Source organism: Falco cherrug, chromosome 3 (genome assembly GCF_023634085.1).
Source record: "Falco cherrug isolate bFalChe1 chromosome 3, bFalChe1.pri, whole genome shotgun sequence".
Taxonomy (NCBI): domain Eukaryota; kingdom Metazoa; phylum Chordata; class Aves; order Falconiformes; family Falconidae; genus Falco; species Falco cherrug.
The window spans coordinates 77,330,484-77,356,387 of record NC_073699.1 but is presented as its reverse complement, the minus strand read 5'-3'; the positions used below and the strand labels follow the sequence as shown (position 1 = coordinate 77,356,387).

Sequence of the window (25,904 nt, the reverse complement as noted above, 5' to 3'; positions counted from 1 at the left end):
AGCAGTTGTCTGCTCATCCAATACAAAAAATTACTTTATTATTTTGGATAAACATACTTGATTTAAAAAAAAAAATTATTCATATTTATTTCCCTGCAAAAAAACCCCACCTGATCTCTGTCATCCTTAGACCTCTGCAGCAGTATTATAAGTCAAGAGGAAACCAAGACAAATTAACATGCAATTCAGTTGAGTTCCCCTTTCTCTTGCACCTCAGAACACCCCTTTGCTGAAGTACAGGCTGAATTCTATCTTTCCTGAGACCTCAATATTATCATACAGGAAGGATATATGTTAGCAGCTCCCAAGTCAACTCTCACATGGCATACCACACAGTCTCCAAATAACATCATTTATACTTCACGGGGAACATTGCAAGCAGTACTTAGAAAAGTCAGTATCTTCAAACTTTTACACTTTTAAAATCTAACTATTACAAACTAAATCCAGTGGTTACTTAACTTTACCCCTTCATTCCTGTTAAAGCAGAAATTATATTTCAAAGTTACAGTATAAAACATTTTATTTCTGTGCTTTGCTACGCATGCAAAATTATTTTTCCCCTCTCTTTTCCAGAGGTGACACCTTAGGGCTCAGATGTGCAACCAAGTTACCATGGGTCCTGTGAGCACTAAAAATAGCTGATAGGAATCCTCTAATACCAGGGAAAATGCAAGGTAAGGCAGCTCTGCTGAACCAGCCTTTATTAAATCGACTTTCCTTGCATTTGCCCTGGGCTAAGAGCACACATGGAGACATGCAGAGATGTTGTAACTCATTCCCAAGCCTGATCGCTTGGCCTCAACAGTGCGACTGTCGGACAACTCCATGTTAACTGGAGTCAGAGGCTGAGGAAAAAGGCAAATATCTCTTATCCATGCCCTCCACCTAGAACTCCACCATCAAAAAGGCTGGGGTGTCTGTAGCTACAGCATTTCTCTACTGCTTAAGTTAATTGTTAGAGATGAAAGCAGAAATTTGTATAACCTGTGTCTAAAGCAGAGAAGGACCACACTACCTACCTGCACAAGAAGTTCTCCTCCACTGCTAGGCTCAAGAATAGGCTAGGACTCTGCTCAGGGTTAGGAAAAGTAATGCTTGAAGAGCACTCTTCCTTGTCTCAAGTGGATCTTTCTTCAAGCATACATATAAACACGTAGTCAATGTTGTCTTTCATATTTTCATGTTATAAATCCAACTAAATCACATCAGTCTTGCTCTGACTTATTTTCCTCGCTGGATTCCTAACTTGTTTCCTTGGGATGTTCTCCAAAGATAACCAGATAGAACACTATGCTAAAACAGTTTCAAAATCACCTACCAAGCAGTTCATGTCTTCTCTGCTTTGCATCTCTTCCTTTCTTTTGGTCAAAGACAAGACAGACAGTATAAAACAGAACAGTAAAAATTATAGCCACGCCTGAAAATCCAATGAAAACTTCAAGTACCCTTTCTTTGACAGACATAAGAATGAAACTGGCAGCAATGTCACATTTTCTACGGAAAACATACCACTTGGGGTAGAAATGTTCAGCCACCAAGGGAATATATGTGCCTATATGATAAATTGTAAAAGAGTACACTGAAGAGCTGCCAGCTTCATTATATATGTGAAAGCCATAGTTTAGATTTTAAAAATACTTTATTAAGACAAAATAAAAAGGACTCAAATACATGGCAGCATTATCTGTTAAATGCTGAAGCATTCAAGTGACCTTTAGTTTCAGGTGTTAATTATGCATCAGGCAACAGTATTCCAAATTCCTGCTAAGACAAAGCAAATCAATAGAGATACTTTCCCCAAGAACTAACAGCCTTACTTTACAACAGTAAGCCTGTTGACAGCACTGCATACTAAATTCTGAAATAATTCAGTGGAAGTAGCAGTTTCTCCAATACTGTCGGCTTCAGAGTTAGCCAGTAATTGCACCAGATTATAGGATACTCAGCTGTTCCCAGGATGGAACTATTTGCTGACGCTGAAGATCACCAGATTATTATTATTATTTATCAAGTGTCAATGAGATAAAACTGTAGGATATGCAAATACAACATATCACTCCCAAGGTATTTAGAGTACACACTAGAAAGATTATACAGTTTATCACACCACAGCGAGTAATTATATAAACTAACTTCAAGTCAGGATCTTTTCCCTGGTAGTCACTCTTTGTTCTAATGATACAGAGACACAAGTTTTGCAAACCACACTTCTCCTGAACCAAAAGGAAATATATTCATTTTCTAAGTTCACAGCTAAGCATCTATTCTATGAAAGATTTTGGATTAAAGAAGTGTGGCAAATATATAGTTGTTGGGGTCTGCAGCAGGTCTGCAGACAAGTTTATGTTAAATATATAGTTGTTGGGGTCTGCAGACAAGTTAGTTGACTTCAAAGACTTAGTCATGTACCTTTAAGACAGCCACAAACTGTCAGGTATGTAAACAGGGTGTGGAGAACTGGAACTTAGAACCGCAGCATGCGGGCACCTACAGCAACAGCAAACAGCAAGCAAGAAGAAGAACACAGAAACCTGTCAGGGTCTGACACATGTACTGTCTAAGATATATAAGCAATTTGTATAAACAATAAAGGCCATTTTGGCATTTTGTCCGAACCCAGCCACATAGACATAGTGTTTTTCAGTCCACCTCAACCTTCGGCACCACATTTAGTAGACTTGGAAACTCCTAGCTTGGTAAACTACTACAACAACCGGTATTTTCAAATCACCTTCCCCTACCCCCCTGGAAAATCACCTATTTGTAAGCTAAGGAGAGGATCCTTTGCAGTGCCTTTCTGCAACAATACTTCTGTGAACGAAGTTCAAAGCCTATCTGTCGCTTTGCTGACCTAGTGCTTTTCACTTCCAAGATAATCACAGACGGTCAGGATTGGGAAGGACCTCTAGAAATCATCTAGTCCAGGGGTCCTCAAACTGTTTAACCAGGGGGCCGCCGCACAGATGCAGTGGCAGGCAGCCATCTGCGGCTGCTTGGTTTCCCCCCCCCAACCCCCGGCGGGGGGTTCTGTAAATACCGGGGCCGGATTGAGGACCCTGGGGGGCCGTATCCAGCCCGCGGGCCGTAGTTTGAGGACCTCTGATCTAGTCCAACCCACTGTGACAGCAGGCTTATGCAGAGTGGGTTGCACTGAGTCATGCCCAGGCAGGTTTTGAATGCATCCACAGAAGGAGTCTCCACAACCTCTCTGGGCAGCCTGTGCCAGTGCTCTGTCACCCTAAAGGAAAATAAGTTCTTCTTTATATTCAGAAGGAACTTCTTGTGTTTCCATTTGTGCCCGTTGCCCCTTGTCCTGTCACTGGGCACCACTGAGGAGAGCCTGGCCCCATCCTCTTGGCACTCACCATTAAGACATTTGTAGGTATTGATAAGATCCCCTCTCAGTCTTCTCTTCTCCAGGCTAAACAGGCCCAGCTCTCTCAGCCTTTCCTCATCAGGGAGATGCTCCACCCCCCTCATCACCTGCATGGCCCTCCACTGGACCCTCTCCAGCAGTTCCCTGTCCCTCTGGAACTGGGGAGCCCAGAACTTGACACAGCACCCCAGGTGTGACCTCACCAGGGTAGAGGAGAGGGGCAGGATCACCTCCCTTGACCTGCAGGCCACCCTCCTCCTAATGCCCCCCAGGATCCCATTGGCCGCCTTGGCCCCAGGAGCACCCTGCTGGCTCATGGGCACCTTGCTGTCCTCCAGCACTCCCAGGTCCTTCTCCGCAGAGCTGCCTTCCAGCCGGTCAGCCCCGGCCTGTGCTGGTGCGTGGGGTTGTTCCTCCCCAGGGGCAGGACCCTGCACTTGCCTTTGTTGAACTTCATCAGGTTCCTCCCCAGCCAGCTCTCCAGCCTGCCCAGGTCTGGCTGAGTGACAGTACAGCTTGCTATCAGCCACTCCTCCCCTTTTTGTATCATCAGCAAACTTTCTGAGCATTTTTGGTTTCCTCAGGAGCTCTGTTCTGTTAATGAGGAAAATATGCCACAAGTGCAAACTTAGGTGACCTTAGTTAACGTTATCGGAACATGACAATACTGATTGCCAGTAAGAAGTATGCATGTTAAATACCAGCCTTAAGAGAATTCTTACGACATCACTTATATCTGTTTTTACTTACTGAAGCCTCTGCATATTTTCCAAATACACATTTCTATTATCAGTCATATTACACTCTTTCATATCAACCATTGCACTAATCATACACTGTGCCTACAATCTTCTTACAAGTAGCTCCACCTAACACACACAACTATTCATATCTAATTTCTAATAATTATTTTTTTTAACAGTTTGTGTACGTGCCTATCTTAGCTACTGTTCCAGATTGGTCTGAAAAGGAAGGTATTTTTGAATGAATTTGTTAGTTCATAATACGTAGATATTCCTCCTTTACTGCTCACTGCATTCCAGACTAGCATAGTTGAACGTTCTTTACCTGACCACACAGTATTAGTCTAGGTCAAAATAATCAGGGTGGAGTAAAGCAAACACAGAGTCTTGAAATCTCTTTCTTCAGAGTCTGCTTTAGACTGTCATTTAAGTATAAAACTGTATGCTGAATGTCTCTCCCACAGTCAACAGCCACCACAGTAATACACAGCAGAACTCCCTGGCATTGGTACTTTGCATTTTCATTTTGCACTGTTTTCCTATTGTTTCACTTCCTGTTTTAATCAAAACTTAATTTTGAAACATCAGATTCTTTGCACGATGACCATCTTTCCTAAGGAACTGCAGCTCCTGGAAAGCATGTGGTCATCAGCACATCTGCAAACAGCAACATCAGAACCCACCAAACACGAAGGTCTTGGCAAATTTCTGTTACGTAAGCTGCCAAGCAGATCTTCATTAGAAATTTCATTTTTAACTGTGCAGTCTCAGCCCACTTTACGATGGTTCACTCTTCCATGAAAACAGATCTACTGCTGAAAATGGGGTGTGCTACACAGCCAATGCCATGATGCCACTGCTTTTTTTGAGAAATGGCTATTATTTGAAGAGCAATGTTTGGTTTTCATGAAGTTCTAACTCATTCAAGAACCCACCAAGCAGATGTTCTGGAAATGGCAAGTTAAATGAATAACTCCTCCCGAATTCAGAATCATACCCTTGGGTTTGGTCGTTTTTTTTCCCATTCTCTTCCAACAAGGACAGACGTGCTCTGAGCACTGTGTACTAGACAGTCACGGCAAAGATGTGTTTGGCATCCATTTTTCACTGGTGCTTAAGCAATTTTGCTTGGCACCATTTGGGCAACACTTTTTGGCTTAAAACTAAAAGTTTGGGACCTCCTAAAAGCATGTTTCTGATGGAGAACAGCAGGGAATAACTCTTCTTATCAAGCAGCCATAATGAAGAAGGGTCCATCCATCCCCTTTTTACCCAACTGTCTGAACACCTGCCTGAAAGGACTCATTACTATTTTCTGCCTAAAAGACTAAAACATTACTCCTTCCTCCTCACTTTCCTCCATCTAGATCTGGGAAGGCAGTTTCCTTTCTCAGCGGGAGCTGTGCTGTTGCACACTGAATATTTAAATAGCAATTAAATCAGAGTGAGCAGCAGGCTCTAGCCTAGATATAAAAATAAGTTCACTTATTTCATATGAAGTCAGTACCTGAGCAGCAGCAAGGAATTAGAATCCTCTTCCACACAGGCTGCTCTGAGGAAGATGACTAAGCTGAACTTGCATCCCCGATGAATATTTAAGACGCCAGGCTAATTTACAAAGGAAAAAAATCCCATATATAATGCTGATATTGGCCATGCTTTACAATACCATAGCAGTCACTTGTCTGTTGGGCCAAAAGCCCAAATTCAGACATGCAGAGTAGGTCCACTGAGAGTATGTGCACCTAAGAGAAGCAGAGGAACAACACTTGGTTACAGGTTTGGGAGGGCTCAGGTTCACGTCTGTTACCGAGCTGCTCAGCTCTGCCAAGCCTACGGGCTTCTAGGCTCATCCAGTTTTGGGGAACACAGTAATAAAAACAGTAATCATACAAACATTAGCTGCCTCGAGGGTTAAAATGAACTCAAAAATTCATTGTAACAATTGTGTTACTGGGCATATAAATCCAAATTCCCTTTCCAGATCTGATCTTTAGCCTGTGCCTCCATTCTGTGTCTGTGCATGAATGTGTATCAACACACAAAAAACAGCTTCCCTTGCTGGTCAGTATTTTAGACCTGTTGGCACACAAAAGCCCAGGGCTGCCTGGAAAGGAAAAGATGAACAAACCCCAAAAGATAATTAACCCCCGTGAGCTCCAGCTGCGGCCCCGGAGGGCAGGGAGGGCAGGAGAAGCATGTGTTCCCTGCCACACGTCTCGAGGGGATGGCACACACCATCTAGGGACGTGGAGGTGGCTGGCGGCAAGAGGGGAGGCTTCAGGCAGTTCCACCAAAGGGGGTCCCTCACCCCCGTAACAACCACCTACCCAGGTCGCTCAGCGCCGTCTCACGCAGACCCACATCACCTGCTGCAGAGGTAACGTGCCGGAGCCCCTCCCGGATGAAGCAGCTCTGGTGGCAGCAGGCGTGCGTGGATGTGGCAGACACGAGATGTATCCCGTACGCAGGCAGAGCACACAGGGAAACAAAACCCCCGGTTCCTTGTACCACTGGGCTGCTGGCTTCCCCCTCTCCGACACAAAGCCCGCAGGGTGGGATTTGTCAGAGTTACTCAGTACGTTGGTTTAACTCTGATGCCACTGAAGCATCCGATTAAGCTCCCGCTGTTTGTAGTGAAAGTTTATCAACACTGTTCGTCCTACCCAGAATTTCCCACTACCTCATTGTACCTGTGAATAACCAACAGTTATCAACAGTCTCCTACTTCTCAGTGGGCTGAGCTGTTCACAAATTACCCGAACATCCTCATCTGGAAAGAAGTAAAAGAAAAAGAACTGTCGGGCAGTAGGAATATCCCATCTGTTTCCATGACGGACTCTGTGCATCAGCAAAAATGTTCCACTTTTTTTTTTTTTTAATAAAACGTCTGGATTATGCGAGGAAAAACTGTTTTAAAGACAACAATTAGTCATGAGCAGTCTCCTTACCAAGCCAGCACCAATGCCTCAGTATCGCTTAAGCATGATAAAGGGGCTGCAGCCAGCAAGTTTACCCAGTTGCTCTTCTGAACTGGATTTCACTGGGGGAAAAAAAGAAAGCCAAGAATAAGTGTCAGTCAGTGCCAGTGGGACTTTCCTATAGTTTTATCAACTCAGCAAAGCTACAAGGCCATTCTTGCACACCCTAGAGCGCTGTGGATTAGATTGCTGCTTCACCTAAGAGCAATTAATACTTGGAGGATAGGTGGACATGGCATGTAATTCCAGGAAAAGTACTGACTCTGGAAGAAAATGAAGAAGCACCTAAGCAAGCCAGAAAAGTTGACAGCATTTTCTAGCACCAAGCACCACAAAACAAACGTTACTGTTAAAAGAGACCAAGACAAGGCATCATCTTTTTAAGAAAAAAATAAACAAAACAAAACAAAAAAACAAACAACAAAAAAGCAGAATGTTTTTTCACTTGACATCACAGATACTTATTTAGAAAACATAAAAGTCAACAAGCTAACATCAAAGTAAAACCACACAGAGCTGAAAAATCTATCTGGCTTCAGCATGACTCATGAACCCATTTCCAACCCTAAACCCCCAGTAAAATGCTGTTTTGCAACCACCAGTTTTGTGTCACAATAAAAAGATACATTAAAGGACAAAGATCAGTAGAATGCAAGGAGCTATCATGAAATTTCAAGTGCTGATTTTGCAGCTGCCAAGACAGCAGGCCTTGCTTATCTTTGCAGACAACTACAGATGCTTGAAGTACACGAAGGGATTTAACTGAATTAAACATTCCGTATTTTAAGCATTCACAGAATTTTGTGACGCAGGGATTGGGCTAGCCCCTATTTTCCATCCTACACAACAGAGGCCATAGGGTTTTTTCATTCAGAAACTGTTGTCCTATCCAGTGTAATGAACCATTTTAAACCCTCAAGGATGATTAATACCTTCATCACTGAGATTTTTCCATTGGTTAATTAGTGTTCAAACACATGCCTTAACTCTATGCCAAATTTATTTAGAATCAACTTCCAGCCACCTGATACTGACTTTTTTTTCCTACTGGAAACGAGGACCCTTTGATTTTTAAATCTGCTTTAAGGAGGCACTGGCTTCCAAAATATAATTCTCATAACAGAGGTATAATTCTGAATGTATCACCTTGCATTTGCCTTTATTAACATATACATTGTTAAAATGAGACCAGTTTGACAAGTAACCAAGATTTCTCAGAAGGAATTTCTACCTACCATTGCAAATGCTGAGTTATTACATTTAACCTTCAAATAATTTGAATTTTTCTTCCTATCTTTATATAAATCAACAACATTGTGATAGACCAAGAACAGTTTTTCACAGGAACCTAGTGCAAGACTTTCTGGAACAAGTATTCTCATTTATGGTTTCTACAGTTACTTGACTAGTTTATAATCCATCTAGTTTTCACGTTACCAGTTTTTTAATCCTGATGTTATTTTGACACGGCATTTGTCAGCTTTCACAGGAGTCTACCAGGTCAAGAAAATTCTTCACATCTAATCAATCAAAATGGAAGTATTTCCTTAGGCAAGACCTGTCATGTGTACGACTGCCCTGAAAAAAGGAATCCACTTTATCAAAGGATCATTTCAGTTTAGCCAAATAATTATTTTTCATATTTTATTTCATTTGTATGAACATTCAGAGCACTTCTACTTTAAAAGACAGGACATAACTGTAGAAATAAGCTGCTGTATCTAGGAAGCAGCAAGTGGCTTTGCTCTACGGCCATGGATATAGTAGATTTTTCCCAGCTAAGAGAAGTTAACCTCAATCATTTTCTTCAAATATTTATTCCTGAGAGATAAAGAGATGAATGACATTTGAAATTGCACAGGAAAATCTGATGTTTTCATACTGAGAAATTTTTGTTTAGCTACTTAATAACTACCAGCGCAAGGTAGTTCACTCTGACCAGAAAATTAAGTTTATTGGAAGTTTTTGTCACCACAGGACTATCGTTTGCCATCATAACAGAGTGGCAGTGCTTTGAAGGCAAACTATTTAATGCTTGTAAACCAGTGGTGATGGCAGGCAACAAGTCCACATTAATTGCAATCTCTGCAGCTTTATTAGGAACATTTAGGCATAAGGTTGACACTTTCTCTGATAAATATGGCTAGGAAAAGATACAGGGCTTCATCAATTTGCAATACTCTAAAGAGAAAACCAAATTTATTTCATTCTTGAGACAAAAATAGCTTTAATAGTTTAAATCTCCACAGAGAAATTTGCTTTACAGTGTACAAACAGCTTATGATTTCTCAGGATCTATCAAAAAATAACGAGTAGACTAACCACTGCTAGAACGATTGCAATAGTATAGCAATGACAGTCTAGCTACAACTATCTACTAACTGTGTTTCATAAAGCAAAGAAATAACTTGTTATGTCAGTTACAGACCACTGAGAAGTATACAAGAAAATATTTGACATTCCCAGTGTGTAAGCTTTTCAATTTCCCTGCCATTCAGTTCTTGAAAGTCTAGAGCAAAAACAGCATTTGATGAAAGCCAGCAGATTTGCTCTTCACAGAACAGAATTTCTTCAAAAAATTCTGTAGATTAACTTAATGGAAAAAAAAAAAAAAGTCTGTCTAAAGAAAATCTGACGTTGCTGCCTCCTGATGGGGCAATATACTGGCTATAGGCTTTTACTCGGACATCTGAAAAGTTGTGATTTTTACCTGGTTGAATTGAAAGGAGTAGAACTGAACTGCCTTGACCAAGAAGTGTTCCAGAACACCTCAGGGAAAGATTATTTTTTCAGGATCTTTCTTCGACAGGGATCTAAGCAACCATTTCCTTTGATAAAAATCAGATCTAGATTCCCTTTCTGAATTGTACGGACTATTGTTTTGAAACACATCACACTTAAGCAAAATCTTAAACCAGAAGCCCACATTGTCCCCTTGGAGAATCATACTGTTCTCACTGCAAGACCAATATCCCCATTATCACAAAATACTGCAGCAAATTCCCAACCAGCACATATAAAATTACAAAGTTACCTTTAACTATCAAACAATATAATTCAACTCTTTTGTCCTCTATTTGGAGATCCACAGACTTGTAAACTCTAGGTGGACAGTTCAGGATTTGCTGTGTCTTGACACTCACTGGACACGTGTTACCTTGACACTTAGCGTAGAACACCTTCCCGTCCATCGTCAGTCCAATGCCAAAATCCTCGGGATGGTTCCGGCTGGCAGGGCTGCCATCTCCTAACTTCGCCGTCATTACTTTCAGTTCTAAAGCTACAGACGGCAGGTCTTGTCTTGAAAATCCCCTTAGTTTGATAAACCTACCTGGATAAAATCTCCCTTAAATAGCAATTATATGCATATATATCATTATAACTCATGAACTGTGGCCGCTTATAAAAGTTTAATTACTTAAATTATAACAGGTCAGTTGGTAAAACAGAGGTAGAATAGAATTATATGGAAATACTTCTTTGCTACAGTGCTTCTTGTTAATCTGGCAATCATTAACCTGTTTGTACCATTAGTTACTTGTTAATTTCCAAATCTCCATATCAAATGCTCTTAGCTTTTCACTCCATAATCACAGACCGAGGGCAGCAAGTTTAGCTGACCAGCATAAGGGCAAATGTCCCAAGAAACTGCTTAAATTCAAACAAGCCAAAGTCACCGAAGTATGCCTTTTCTAAACAAGCCCAATTGCATTCACAACCCTGACAAGGAAATTTTTGTCTTCAGAAAACTGAGACAAAGATGCAAAACTTGCAACCCAACCTCTCTCCAGTTCTTAGAGCAATCACACTGAGCAGTCAGCAACAGCAGCACTTTAAAAAGGATGTGCTCAGCAGGGTCAGGCAAAGGATTTTAATTACACCTTTTTTTCTCCCATTAAAAGAAAAAAAGGCAGCCTTAACCAAGGCCAGCCAAGATTACGTGTGAGTTTCCCTAAAACTTGTCAGACAACTTCTGCTGAAAGATACTACAAAAGCCGCAAAGGTTCTCGAAGTTTTATCACGTCTTTTCTCTGCTGTTTGTCTTAAGTGAATAAAAGCAGGTATTTGGCCAAGATAATTTTTAAAACTTTTTATTAATAAAAAAGATTAGATCCTGGTAAGAAAGGCAAAAGCAAAGCACAGAGCCTGTTTTACTTATCTAGGCCATAAGGATTTGATTCCACCTGTGAACCAAGAATGCGTGTTCACTGTTCTAAGTCTACAAGCAAATAAACAAGACCCACCCTGCGCAGCTGCTGGTACCTACTGCGCCCTCAGCTGTCACCTGCATGCCTTCCAAGTACCTTCCGTGTTTCTTAGAACAGTTGTAGGGTAGAGAGAAGGAACTAGCTGAGGGAATGGATGGAGATTTTTATAGCTATTACTACAACACAAAGAACAGTGTAGAAAGCGTAGAAGTCTAGTGTCCTTCATTTCGGTTGTGTATTGCACAGGGGACTAGTGCAGTGTGTCCCTGCCAGCAGACCATCAGCTCCACTGCATGTGGTCACACAGTTTTGCATGGGGTGACAGCGAGGGCAACATCTCCATAAGCAGCTTTCAATAACTTGCTGCTTCCGGGCATTTCCACATACACAGCCTGGTCTCGGCACCACTCGCGTTCCCACTCCCCTTTGGTGCTGTGCTCCTACCCTACACACCTATGCTCAGGCTTATTCTAGTCTTAGCACTAGGGAACACAGCAGAAATTAAGAACATAAAATAAGGAGCCCAAGAGACCAGTAAGGGAGTTTGGGAAACATAAAAATCGTATTATCGCTTTGCTTCACGGCTGCCATCCTGTTTTTCTGTGCTAAGGCAGCAGAAACGCATGCAACATCACAAGACGGAGCTCTGGAAGACCGAGAACAGCTGGGGCTTTGTTTGCTGGAGACAGTTCAGCCCTACGAGGGGCTATGCACTCCCCTAGCACTCCCCTGCAGCCACCAAACCAGTAACCTCATGGCAGGTTGCAACTTCCAGAAACACACTCCCTCTTTCAGTTGAGCAGAACCATGAATTAGCTGTTTCATACCATCACGCACCCGCTAAACACGTTTCTGGTACGTTCCTTGCAACCATCTTGCATCCACCAACTTGATCAAAACGTTCATGTCTGCGCATGCTCAGAATTTCAGAAAAGCGGAACTAGATCCTCAAAGAAGTCATCAGGGCCCATCACAGCACAAATGATGGCAGCATTAATACTGTAATTTCAAAGATTACCTCTTATCAAGGAAAAAAAAAAATAAAAGTAACTACTTGCTATGATGTGAAACATGAACTTCCTTGTGAAAAGTAATTAGCATATGCAGTAGTTCCTGATTTTGAACGATAGAAAAAAAGCTATTGTTTGATACAAAGCTATGTCAAAGGACTTAAAACACCCTTCAGTCAAGAACGCAGGAAATTTTATATGGCAGCATGAGATACCATCCCAGTGTTATCACTCGTTGTGTGTTTGGATGTATGTCAACTAGATGTACTTGAACGTCCAGGGTACTTTTTCTCAAAATGCCAGTTGCTACTTTTATGAGTGGTAAAGCCAAAAGACTGCAATTGCCTTGTGAACAGGGATTTTACTGTTCGTGGGATTGAAAAACAAAAATCATCTTACCAGCTACTACTTTTCAGTGCTGTTGAACTAAAAAGCCAAGCTTAAGTGTATCGCTACAGTCTTCTGAAGCAGTAAGAATAAAAAGCGTCGGAAGGAACCTTTGGAAAATTTACTCATGTTCAATCAAAGTTTCAATCTGATTTTTCAAGTGTAAGGCACTGGCTGTGTCTAAGAAGATACTCCAAGCACACATCTTCACAGCCAAATGTCCAGACCTGAAGCTGGATAAAACTATTTCTTACCATCATCAATCTACTCAAAATAAATGCAACCGAACTACATGCTTTGAACATACCTACACATAAACATCCACGCACACACAAGCGAGGGTATTTTGATATAGGCAGACATGGCATTTAGTACAGCAGTCGTTTGCTTTGGCCTCACTAAACAAGAGAGGAAATTCACATGTCACTGCTCACCCTGAAAAATAATTAGAAACCAACCTAATATAAAATTTGGTTCCAATTTATAATACATACAATAATTATTTTAGACTGGATGAAAAAAAATGCAATAAGGTGAAGTCTACTCTTCCAGTTTCATTCCCACCAGTCCCAAAAGACCAACAGGTTATCTTGCAAGTAGCAGCCAGCTACTTGCCACAGATTTTTTTCTCACATTTTAACTAAATGCTAACAGCTGAAACGATCTGATGGAGGGGCTTTTACCACCCCTTCCCCAGCAATTTTTTTAAATGCTAAACAAATTGCAGCAAGCATAACTGGGGAGGGGCATCAGCATGAGAGAGAAATTAATCTCTAAGGGAATCTACTGCCGTGTAAGATACTGTACTAGAAAATATTTGTGTAGATTAACAAGCCAATTGAATTCTCCAAAGAATAGATTTGTAGTTTGGCAGTGATGAAGTGATGATGGCTTCTTACAATGAAACAATTAGTTTTTAAATTTTATCTCTGGTGACGCTCAAAATACATCGGCAACGTATGTCTTTCAACACATTTTTTTGCCTATATCTGCCTGATAATTTTCATATTCTCTAGTCTCCCACCCCAAAATATTAATGAACGATATCAGGCATGCACCTCCTGAATGACTTTGAAGGAACAGTTGAGACTGAGCAAATAGGCTGTTTCACTGGTGCTACATCGCTATAAAGTTGCTATGGGTGCTGAACAGAACTACAGTTGTTTGACCTAAGAGAAAATAAGTATCTGCACATTATAACCACCAAAATGAAAAAACAAATGAGAGTTAAGGAGTTCTCACAGAATTGTATGTGCTTTGGGCTGCCTGATTACAGATGCATTTGTGTTGGTTCCAACTTAAGAGAAATTCTGAGCATCTTGGAAAATCTGTCCCAATTTTTGTTAAAAAAAAAAATATCATTATTACATTACTAGCATCAATTGCTAAAAAAAACCCCACCCTGTAAGCACTAAACTAGACAAGGTTTGATCCCTTCAGAGAACTAAAGAGATATTGGCTAAGATTGACCGTGCTATATGAATTAGTTCAAGGTGATGAGTCTGGTCACAGAATAGTGCGAGGGATGAGAGGTGGAACATCAGCCACATCCCTCTTTAAAAGGTGCGAGCAGTCATGCAGGGAGCGTTTGATCACTTCTGCTTTATAGTCATTAGAATGATCTAAAATTATGCTTAAGATGCTAAACAACCATTTCCATTTCAGAGAGGAAGCCACAACAGCAGGAACCTGAATTACCTACGGCTGCCAAATGTAAGCTTTTGTAGGGTCTGGCCACATGGTTGTGTTACTGCAGGCAGTACAGCAAGTTGCCAGATGTCAGCTGAGCCATAGTTACTGCTGAGGCACACGTACTTCATTACCACGCTGAAAGGGTGAAGAAATAATGAGAAGTATGGCTTCTCTCTTTGAAATAAGTTATACACAGGGACTGCAGGTCCACTACCATATTTGCACTTTGTCTCCAGCAAACCTGTTATTTCACCAGATTAACTTCTTCTGCCTTTGTGGCTCATTCCAAAGATCCCATCGTTCAAACCAAACTCAGTTATCTTTACATTAACAGCATTTTATTTCAAAATATATTAACCATTCTGTGCTTACAAAGGACTGCAGTGTGAATACAATATTAAGTTAAAAGCTTCTTAAACCTGCTACAAAAAAACGTTTTTATTAGGAAGAGGACTAGTGCGTACAATCAAAATTATTTAAATACCTCTGCAGTCTACATGAATACTTCTCAGTCTTAACTCACACATTTTGTTCTGCCATGGATGGACACAGGGGTTACATTTTCAGTATTATACATGCAAAACCAGGTACTGTACCAAAACCAATTATGGCAACGTTACTTTTGAACATAGTTCCATTCTGAAGATGTATCACATGTACATTTACAGATAAAATTTGTGTCAACAGACAACAGAAGTTATTGCTCCAAATCCCCACAGGTTCTGGGTAGGAATGCACGCTTTAGAACAACCCGCGCTCTGTAATGCAAAAGATCCGCTGTTAGTTTTGAGTAGGGTCTAGCCAGTCTTAAGACTCGGCATCAGAAGTTTCTTTGGATTTGGTTTGGTCAAATTTACCAAAGGGGAAAAAAAACACCCGCTTCCCTAGTCTTCTGACCAAAACATCAAACACTACTTTATAAATATATATAGGTAAACACCAAACTATTAGTTTAAAAAGTTGGTTTCTAGCCATCACTGAAGCATAGAAAAATTGTTTTTAAAGGTAACTGAACAAATTGAATGCTTGCAGAATATACTGATGACAGAAGAGGGAAACTTAAAACACTGATCTACACAGCCAGTAAGTTATAAACACCACAAAAACAGTTGTTACTGATACTTCTTGGAAATGCTTCAGGTTTGGGCTGACAATGGCAGAAAGGGGCCCAAAAATTTGGATTTTGTTTTTCCAACTTCATAGCCTGGATGTCAGTTCTTAAGCTTAACGAACTTCTGTTCCGTGGCTACTTTATAGCTCTGTGATGTCTCCTGCTCTTAATCTACACAAGTACCATGAAAAGTCACCTTGAATTTAGGTCTTCTTGGCATCCAATGATGTAGTCTAGTGGCAAAAAGTGAGGCTAAGAAAAGAAATCACCATTTTTGCTTTAAAACCATCAATGCTGAAAATTCTTCAGATATATACATGGATTCTAGAGCACTCACTCTGCCTTTATTAGCTTGCAAATGCATCCTGCAGCAAGCAAATATGCCCTGCTTCTAACTCAAACCTAGCTCTGGTATTGCCACATGGTGTTATAGCCAACGAATAATCTCTAATTCAATGCAACATGAATTACGTTTGTCCAAGTCCATCCATACGCAGAGCACATTAAGGACACATTTACTTGCCAGTTAGTAATTCCTTCCTGAATTGGACATACTATTTCAGTATGGACATTCAAAGCATGCCCTTCAGGTCCTGGAATACATCCCAAAAGAGGATGAAGAAACAGTCTCATCTACTAAGTCAGATACAGACGGGGTTAAGAGACTGGGGAACTAAAGACATATTTCATGACCTATTAATTTTGGCAGCTCTTTAGTAGATATGTGCAAATACTTCCAGGAACAGTAATCTCTTAGCAATGTATTACTAGATGGAAGAACAGCTTTTCCCAGCTTTCTATTAACTACAACAACACAGTTCTAGTTACCCTACCAGTATTTGCTTGGCTTTTCCCCAACCTTTATCCAGTAAACATTAATTCTAGAAAATGCTGCTTGTTTTCACTATATACAAGCAGTATTTTGTCCTTTTCTATCTTTTAAAAAAAAGTAGTATAGGACAAAATTTCAGCTGAAGCCTTAATAGAAGAGACGCTGTTTATATTTATATAATACTGCATATCAACATACATATTTACAAACCCAACACTGAATCCCTGAATATGCTCATCACTTCTGGCATTGTTTCTGGTTTCAAAATATCAAGTTCATTTTCCACATTGCAATTTTTATTTTTTTATTTGCAGTTTTATCATTTATAAGCAATTTCGGAGAATTTTACAGTAAAACATTAAGGTATTTTACTAAAAGTGACAAACAGTATCAGGTTAAAGATCAAGCCTCCCTAAGGTTTCTTAAGTGTTTTAGGCAATTCTAGTTTTGTAGAAATAGAAACAAGAAGGAAATTGCCAAAGTATGCTTTACCAGAAAGTGTAAGAAATAATAAAAATAATAAGAAACCCTTTGAAATACAAGCCAATGTAGTTTGTAAAGATGATGCATCCATGGATTTAAGAAATACCAACTGTCACTCAGTAAAGATTGTTTAATTGGAAAATCAATTTTCACTTGTAAAACTGCAAGCAACTGCATCTCTAGAAGAATACCACCTGAAGTACTAAATATAATGAATACTAACTGCAGTCCCAACAGCTTTCAGCACCTTCGGAAGGAAGCAGTAGCCATTTCCAGAGATAGTATCCATAAAGGTGGCACTATATGCAGTGACAAACTTCAACCATTATAATATAAACACAATGTTAAAGGCAGTTGTGGGAGCATCTTCTACCACTTGATGCAAAGCTATAGAGTCTCAGTAGAATAATGGTATTTTCCCATGCTTACTGTATCAGGTCCATAGGAAAGGCAGCACACTGCAGTATTCTGTCACCAGTACCAGGGATTAGCAGCATAGCAATTCTGCTGCTGCTTTTACTGGGGAAAAAAATTTATCCAGTTTTGTGCTTTCAGGTTTTCTGAGAAAAAATGTTTTGACATTGCAGCCATACACCTATTCAAATGATATCCACAACGTATAATACTGGAGACAGCATCCAGTTTTCCCTACACAATGCTTTTTTCTCATTTTATTTAATTAAACAGATTATGGAATTCCTAATCCAATAAACACTGACAAGACATACATAATTTCCTCCCAAAGCCTTGAAGAGAAGCCACGTGGTCCTTGAAATCAGGAAAGCCTAAACGCACCCTAGATGACGTGCAAATACATACCATTACGCACAGAAATAGCTGACTGCTGTCTCCGTTATTAGATACGTGGGTATCAACTTAATTTCTGAAAAATGTATATTGTATGTATGACTATAATGTTAAGCAGTCTCAAAATAAGTTATTATTGCTCCCAACTGGTCGCGGTGCATCTGTGTTGAAAATCACCATATTGTAGTGAGGCTGGCAAAATGAACGTCTGCCAGATTCTCGCCCATTGCAGCCTGTGGCTTTATGTATTCAACAAGCCAGTATTTACAGTGACCTGAAGGATACGCTGGGCTGTAAACTGGCACACATTCACTTCTGCTACAGCTGCTACAGCACAGCAACATTGAGCTAAGCTACACGAAGGGGAAGAAGGGCTAACTTAAGACTCAGCACAAGAAACAGTCACCACTAGCCCTTCGGCACTACACTTAGTGGCAGCAAGCCTGATTTGCTAGAAAAGAATGAGAAAACCCAGCACAGTTGTATTTTACAACACTGTGAGACTACACTGTCTTGGTTCACTACAAGCATTCCCCTCTGAAATCTAATTTGTTTATGTTCAAATTGAATACGAAACATACTAAACACAAGTAAATACCTGCTCCTAGAATAACTGTTTACAGTAAATCGAAAGGCCATCAATTTCTTGCCTATAAGCATTATGAAAAAGATGGCCTCTTCTAAGAAAGCCATAGTTGAATGCTGCTGGCTGCTTTTGCAGATGAAGCAATACAACCAGGAACCGGTAGCTTACAATGATGAGAAGTCAAAATAACCAGTTTTTTTAATTTCACATTAACACAAAGTTGATTTAAACTCATCTGTTCTTAAAGAGGCTGTCCTTTTAGAAAAGGCTGTTAAATATGCAAGGACAAGTTCTTCTATTTCTACTGGCAATTAGACACTTACTAAAGACAAACCCTAAATAATCCAGGTATGCTTCTTCATAAGGTAGTCTTTTGTTGTATGTTGTTTTTTATTTAAACATGCCAAAATTCAGTGACTGTTTCATTTTCTAATATGCTATTATAGAGGGTTTGTTTCTTTTTTTTCTTTTCTTTTTGGCAGTGTACTGTTACTGTACCACCGCTGAACCATACAACTGGTTCCTCAATCCAGCATGGCACAGCACAGCATGTAGCATGAGCTCCATCAGCTAAATGTAGTGAGAAAGACTGTACTACGGATGGTTCTTCACGGTAAGTCTCAGCTGAATTTGAAAAAGGAAGCATCAGTATGAAGCCTCGTTTCAAAGGAGGGTGAACTAACAAGACTACATCAGATCTGAATTCTCTATACAAAATTATTTCTCTTCAAACCGGGAAAGGATGATTTTGAAATAGCAACACATTTTTTCAGCTGATTTTACTGATTTGTCATTATCAAAAGGTAACTGTGTCTGAAATACAGTTTTAATCTTCACTGCAGAGACCCTTCTTTGATCAAAGAAGGTTGGGTGAATCGGGAGGGAGAAAAGGAAAACTTAAAACAGAAGAATGCCTTATAATGACTCTTTCAAAAATGACTATGTTGAGTACCATAGGAATCTGAAAGTCTCAGAAATAACTGGGGTAGCAAAGGTGGACAAAAGAAACGTCTTGACCAGTAAGAAAAGAGGAGCAAGGGAACACTTGAGATCCATTAAACATCAGTATTTCTTGCCAGTAATTTTCTTTAAATGCTGTCTGCAAGAAGCTATAATAAGAACACAACATTTCAGTGCAAAACTGTGAACTAAAAAAAGTAATATAACAAAGAAGTTTCCCAACTATCACAGTGGTCTCATTCAAGCTGGTCAGCATGCTGCAGGAATACATAGGGACAGCCTCAGGCTCTTTGTCATCCTCTACTCCAGCCAGTAACAGTTATAAAAATGCATTTCATTAAAGATTTTCCATGAGCCCCATAACCAAGGAAATAAAAACACAGGACAGTTACTTAATTCAAACAATATAGCCTTCCTCTTCAGTTAGTTGGAATTGATGTGGAGGTCTTTCTGAATTTAAAATAGTAAGTGGGATGTTTGTGTATTTCAATGAACTCGAGTCAAACCACGAAACGAAGCCTGAGTCTGTCCTCCAAACACATACCTGCAAATTTGCAAGTAGAAAAACAGCATACCTGAAATCCCCCATTTAAGCGTAACATTTCACCAGTAGAATTGCAGCAGCTGATTTTCAGAATCTGAGGAGTAGGCTATTTGTGTCTTAATAGGAGCCTGGCTACTGCAAGCCTATGCCAGGACTTTCTTCCTTAGTGAGTATCAGATTACCTTCCGATCACTTTTCACCGCAATGTATTTTTAGAAACAATGTAAAAATACATGCAGTATCATGAAAACAGGAGCCTTCCACATCTATCAGCACTTTTGCAACTTGACCAAAACATCTACATTACTGAAAACTGTTTGTACACAAATCCCAGATATCTTTATCCCTAGATAAGGATTTTTGTTCCAACACTGTGTTATCGTCAGCAATAAATGCAAGAGATGCCTGTACTTTGTGTAACTCATTATCAATCAAACTGAAATAAACGCAAGAGAAGTTACTAGAAACTGAAAGGCGGTTCTTTGGTTAAGCATGTGCATCTGCTACTTTGTAGCCAGGGCCTCACCCTATTTGGGGAAAAGGTGTTCAATTATGAAATTTCTACCAAAAAAACCCACTTCCTATTTATAAACAGGAACCATTTATAAAGATCCATTGTGTCAAACTGTTTCAACAATCAATACAAAAGGCCTTAAATGCCACCAAACTGCAATTTCAAAAAAAAAAACTTACATACGAAAGAAAAGCACTAGAGGAGTCTGATGCTGTGACCTAGGCAACACACCATTTCAGGAATATAGGAGCTCTGTTTATTATTATCTTAAAACATTAAGATATATCTTAAGATATTTGGCCAGAGGCTTACAGAGGAAAAAAAAAAAAAAAAACCTGAACCAAAATCCATGCTCTCTCCTATTCCTCTTTGGAAATAAACTTAAATTTGTTTGAAAAGTTAACTGAACTTAGCCACAGCATTTGAAAACCAGCATGAAACAATCCCCATTCAACTTCTTCCTATTACTGCAACTAGACATGACAATCATACATTACCTCTGCCTGAAGACACTTAAGGCTTTTGATGAAATCTATTTGACAAGATGACTCCACTGGGATGGTGGATAAACAGCAAAATATTATTAGATTTCACTGCAAATGAGGGCAAGATTTAAACTATTTAAACAAGTCCTCCTATTTCAATAGGAAGAAACCCCACATTTACCAATTCGCGTGTCTGCTTATTGCAGGAAGATATAATACCAGTCTAACAACGTTACATTTCAGTGCATATAAAACTATAATATTTAAGTGTTATTAAGAGTTATGGATGATGGTCAAAGCCTCTAAGAAATAGTCTGAGGAGCAGCAAATAATTATATTCTATTTTCATTTAACAATGAGTGGTTTACACCTTTTTTGCCACCAGATTGAGAATAAATATTTTGGAATTGGCTTTCTTTAAAGATACTACAATCTAATAATACAAATAACCCAATAAATAAAAGCCAAGTTACTCATTTCAGCAGTTAAGACAGCGACTCCAGTGGATATACCTGTCCTCTTAACTATTCCATTTATGAAGACAGAATGTCTTCAACAAGGCAGTTGAACTCTGTTAGTGTGCAAAGCCATGGGAAGTAGACATTCTCTCTTGAAGAGGCAAAGTGTGCATTAATGTAAGGCCAGCAGATGTTCGAGAAGTGTTTTCTCCTAAAACCCAAGCTATGCTTCCCTGTGAGCTGCCCCTAGGTGCAGCTGGAAAGGGACAGAAGGCCATGGCTGTTGTGAACTCAAGACAGAAGACAGCGATTCTCCCATGTCGCGTAGCTGCGGCACAGCACCTTCATCACTCTGCAGCCATCTTCAACTCCTCAGGACTCTCTCTAGGTGACCTGGAGGGTGGGAAAAGTAAGACTCAGATTTCTTCAGTGATTACAAATACCTAGTTTCCTACAAATTAAACAGGAAACAAACACACATACAGATTTGTTGTGCGTACTGCAGGAAGGTCTATCTATTGCGTATACAGAAAATCTTGGAACATAACTTCTACAAATTAGAGACTACAGACAGGTCCAATTAGCAGCTTTTCTCCTAAGTTACCCATGTGAAAGAGGACAGCATTATTCATGTGAATGAAGCAAAGGATTATTTCTGACAAGCACAGAATCCTCTTAAAGAGATATGTATAATGAGCTAACCTATGTAATTTAACAAGACAGTAGAAACATTACAATGGCTACTGTCATTAGTAACTTCATGATACGATTTCCAGCTCTAATTAACTATTCAATTAGGAGTTTATTCATCGCATTCCTTAACAGTACAGTTTAAATGTACGTTTCTATATTCCATGTTTGGTAACTTTAATAAAGAGATTAATCAAGATCGAATTTATAATGAGATAATGGCATACCATGTTATCCCATTTGTAAAGTTCAAGTACGTTTATTTATATTTTGCAGTATTGTACAGTTACACAGAAAATGCAATATTTGCAGGCAGGCCTATTATCTAATAGTCAGCATTCATTGTTCTTAATATCTATGAATAACAGTTTTACACAGAAAGAAGGACGTCAGTCACCTCCTAGCACAACAGCAACATATAAATTATATGGTACAATATCAGAGAATTTTCGAAAGCAGCCTTCTTACAGAAGGCTGCGGAACACTAAAGAAACATTTCAAGTTTACAAGTTCCAGGGAGTGTTTTACTTTACCACAATTTCTATTTCTAGAATATAGGATAGCTGAATCCTCTCCAAATACTTCAATATGTGTGTAGGTGTGTATGCACATATATAAAACTCATACACACACTCCCCATATGCATGCATATATACACTGATCCATGTAAAAGCATTATGCATACATGTAAGGCATTTATAACTTACCGGTAAATCTGTAATGGCCATGCTGCTTGTGATGGAGTGGGCACTGAATTTGTTGGACTCACCAACATGGCACTATATATGTTGGAAGCAACCACAAGTATACAAAGTAGAATTGGTCCTATGATGGCTCCTTCCAGTCCCAGGTAATATGCTCCACCAGCGACTGCAAGACCTGTCAGGTAAGGATGACCACCTCTGGAATTATGGCACAAGCAGAATAAAATTAAATTAAGAACAATAAAAAACAACACTATCAATTATGAAATGCGAATTACTCAATGTTTTATTAAGCCTAGAAAATAACATAGCTAGCTATAGAAACCCATATTTACATTGTAAACTGCTTTCTGAATGACTGCACAAATATTCCAAGCTGTATTCTGCACTATATTTGCACAACAGATTAAACAATGTACTGTAGCCTATAACACTAGTAACATCCACAATGAGGTAGCCACTTCATAGACATCTGCTGAAAAATGCCTGAAGCTGATGGCAAAAACATCTCCATTTTGAAAACAGTGAGATGATTGATTACAAAGACTATTCACGCTTTATGGTCAAGAACTGTTACGTTTTAAGACAACTCGCAACATGTACTATGATCACCACTGAGCAAAGACATTAATTTACACAATGACAGCAACTTGCATCCCATCTTTCAAAGAACAGTAAGCATATATTCTTTAAATAAATAGTCATTTCTTCTTTTTTTTTTTTTTTAATAAACAACCTCTCAGACTGTTTGCTATCATTACCTTTTAGTGTTTTCAGATGAAAAACAAAACCAGATTTTTATAAACAATATTTACTGGAAAGCTGGGGCCAATGGAGCTTTTGATAGAAAGCTATTATGGCAGCAAGTAAGCCATGCCAGTTATCTTTTCCACGTTTCAGTTTGGGTGCACAAGACAAAACTTAATCAACAGCATTTACACAAAACCTGCTCATCATGCTTAATCTTTATAGCTAAAATAAAGATGGTAATACAGGATTATCTAAGAAAAGCTACAGTTGAAACCTAGCATCCAATTTTCAGAAAGTTGCTCTAAACTGTGTGTGTAATGGAGTGAAAATACCAGGTAGTCAGTTTAGAGCTCTGGCAGTTTCTGCCAGGTTTCTACTATGGTTTTGACTTCTACCCAGCTCCCACACTGGCAGTCTTTGCCTTCATCACAACTGTGTGTGGAACGAGACCATGCAACTTTACATCATACACACCTCAGTCATGTCTTACCTAGATCAAATTTAACCTACTGGTAGGGCCAGATTGTTTTTCTTAGGGGACAGACTTGACCTTGAAGTTTTGCTTCTCCAACAGTAGACACATGATTAATTTCTAAATCTTTAAAAACTTTGAATACTTTTTTTCTAGCATTCGCATCAAACATTCTTCTGGCTAGTTTGCTACATTAAACAACAGATCACCTGATGAAATAGGGCTACAGGATAAATATAATGCATCTGGAAAATCCTGCATAACACTATTATATCTATTTCAAATAGATTTAATCTAATCTGCAAGACAGCATCATGCTTACTGATCTATTTACGGGGAAGACAGTAGACAGATCCTGCATCCTCTCCAGTCAAAAAATGTATTATAGTAAGCAGAACAATTATTGGCTGGTGAAATAGCTACTAGCTTAAAATTTAACCACAATTTATTCCTGGAAAAAAAAATCCTCATTTGATTATACTTCAACTGTTTGCTTTAATTCATGCAAAATAACTAATGCCATGGCCTAGGAGAATTAATAATATTGTGCATATTATCATTAGGTTCTCTCTGTTCGGTGTAATTGTATTTGGTGAACAAAAATAATAATTTCTAATAACACAGAACTGAAACATTTCATGTCTTTATTCTGCATTAACTCTACTGTAATAAAAATCTGCACAAATGAGGAACTAGTACCAGCACGTAACTAAGTCTGGACCATCAGGTCCTCAATTCAAACAGTTTAAGAGATGATCAAGACTGAAGCAGCAACTAGAGTCCAGCTTTCTATCTTTGTTGTACATGGTTGTGAACCTGTTTTGCACTTACAAGACTTTACAGTTCATATCTTTGCCAGCTCTGTTAAACAGTGCTGCTTTATCTTCTAGTCTTGAATTGCATAAAGGGATTCACTAGGTATTTCAGCAGCAGCCAGTATCGGTGGGCATTTCAGTTGCACTCCATACACAACTGCAAATGTTGACTTTGACTCCACAGATTGAAGTGCGTTTGTGTACAGTCTCAAAGTCAAAACCAGGAGACATTTCAAGTCAACAGAGACAGCAAAATACCTAGCAAGATTTTTCAAGAAATCTATGCCTACCTCCCACGACAGAACAGCTACTGTCTCAGTAGAAGCCCACCTCCAGTTTTGCAATTTCATCTGTCTCAACACATTTAAAGATCAATCCATAATCAATAGATTTTTACACTGGGGTATGGTGACACAACACAAAAGCTGAATTAAAAAAAAAAAATCCTCAAAATTCTCACAATTCATTCTGAAAAATGAAATATTTATTTTTAGGTCCCTAAACAGCTCATGGATTTCTTGTTTGCTCTGTAGCATCATCTGGCGTTAGGTGATGTAAAGGAAAATGCTACACGGCTTTAGACAATGATTAGATAAAGAGCAAAAGTATTGTTAGAATTAGATTTTGCTGACTTTGAAAGTGAGTTCAAGACCTCTGAAGTGACAGAGTTTACAGAAGAGAGTCCTGGGAAAGTAAAGGCACTTAGGCCAGTTAAAAAGGTGGTATCACTTCATCTATTCCTATGCTTGAAGATACTGTTCTGCATGCTTCAGAAAGTAAGTTTAATTAAAGGTGTTGATGATCATTAAGCATTTTTACAATATTAACTTTGAAAAGTCTTCAATGTACTTACCCTGATATATCTGAATAAATTGCTGTATCTACAAAATAGGTCGGCAAGAGGTGAAAAACCAAGAGCAAAATGGCTTTGCATCCCTGTCCTTGCACAAGCCACAAATCTAGGACTGCAGGGATGGCTGCCCAGTATGTCCCCAGAAACGGCACTGCTCCAAGGATTGCTGCTAATGCTAGAGCACACAGAAGCAGAGGTATCAAAAAGACCAGAGAAACATATTTCATAAATATATTTGTAGTTAAATTCTGACACTTTTGCCACACTGGCAGTGCCACTTTATCAACTGTTGTAAATAAGACACTGGAGAAGTGCCACATAAGGCTCTTGGCATTTTATAGCTGTGGTTTAGGAAGAAACTGAAAATTACACTATTCCCCATATATAAAAGCTCCACTAACTGCCAGTCATAAGGAGCTACTTCCAAAAGAGGCACCAAT

The 25,904-nt window shown here is 39.3% G+C and overlaps 1 protein-coding gene across 3 annotated transcripts in view; it reads right to left on the bottom strand.

Moving 5' to 3' along the window:
- Nucleotides 1-14,716: 14,716 nt before the first annotated feature.
- The window catches only part of TMEM245 (transmembrane protein 245), an 87,260-nt gene continuing 76,072 nt past the window's right edge, over nt 14,717-25,904 (bottom strand). For 2 of the 3 annotated variants that reach the window (XM_055704463.1, XM_055704462.1), the window contains 3 exons: nt 25,465-25,639; nt 22,578-22,772; nt 14,717-21,573 (listed from right to left, as the gene is read on the bottom strand). In XM_055704463.1, coding sequence (XP_055560438.1) covers nt 21,528-21,573; nt 22,578-22,772; nt 25,465-25,639 — 416 coding nt within the window. In that variant the 3' untranslated portion in view covers nt 14,717-21,527. Of the gene's footprint in view, nt 21,574-22,577; nt 22,773-25,464; nt 25,640-25,904 lie in introns of those variants that run through there. The other variant, XR_008731311.1, reaches the window with a different exon arrangement.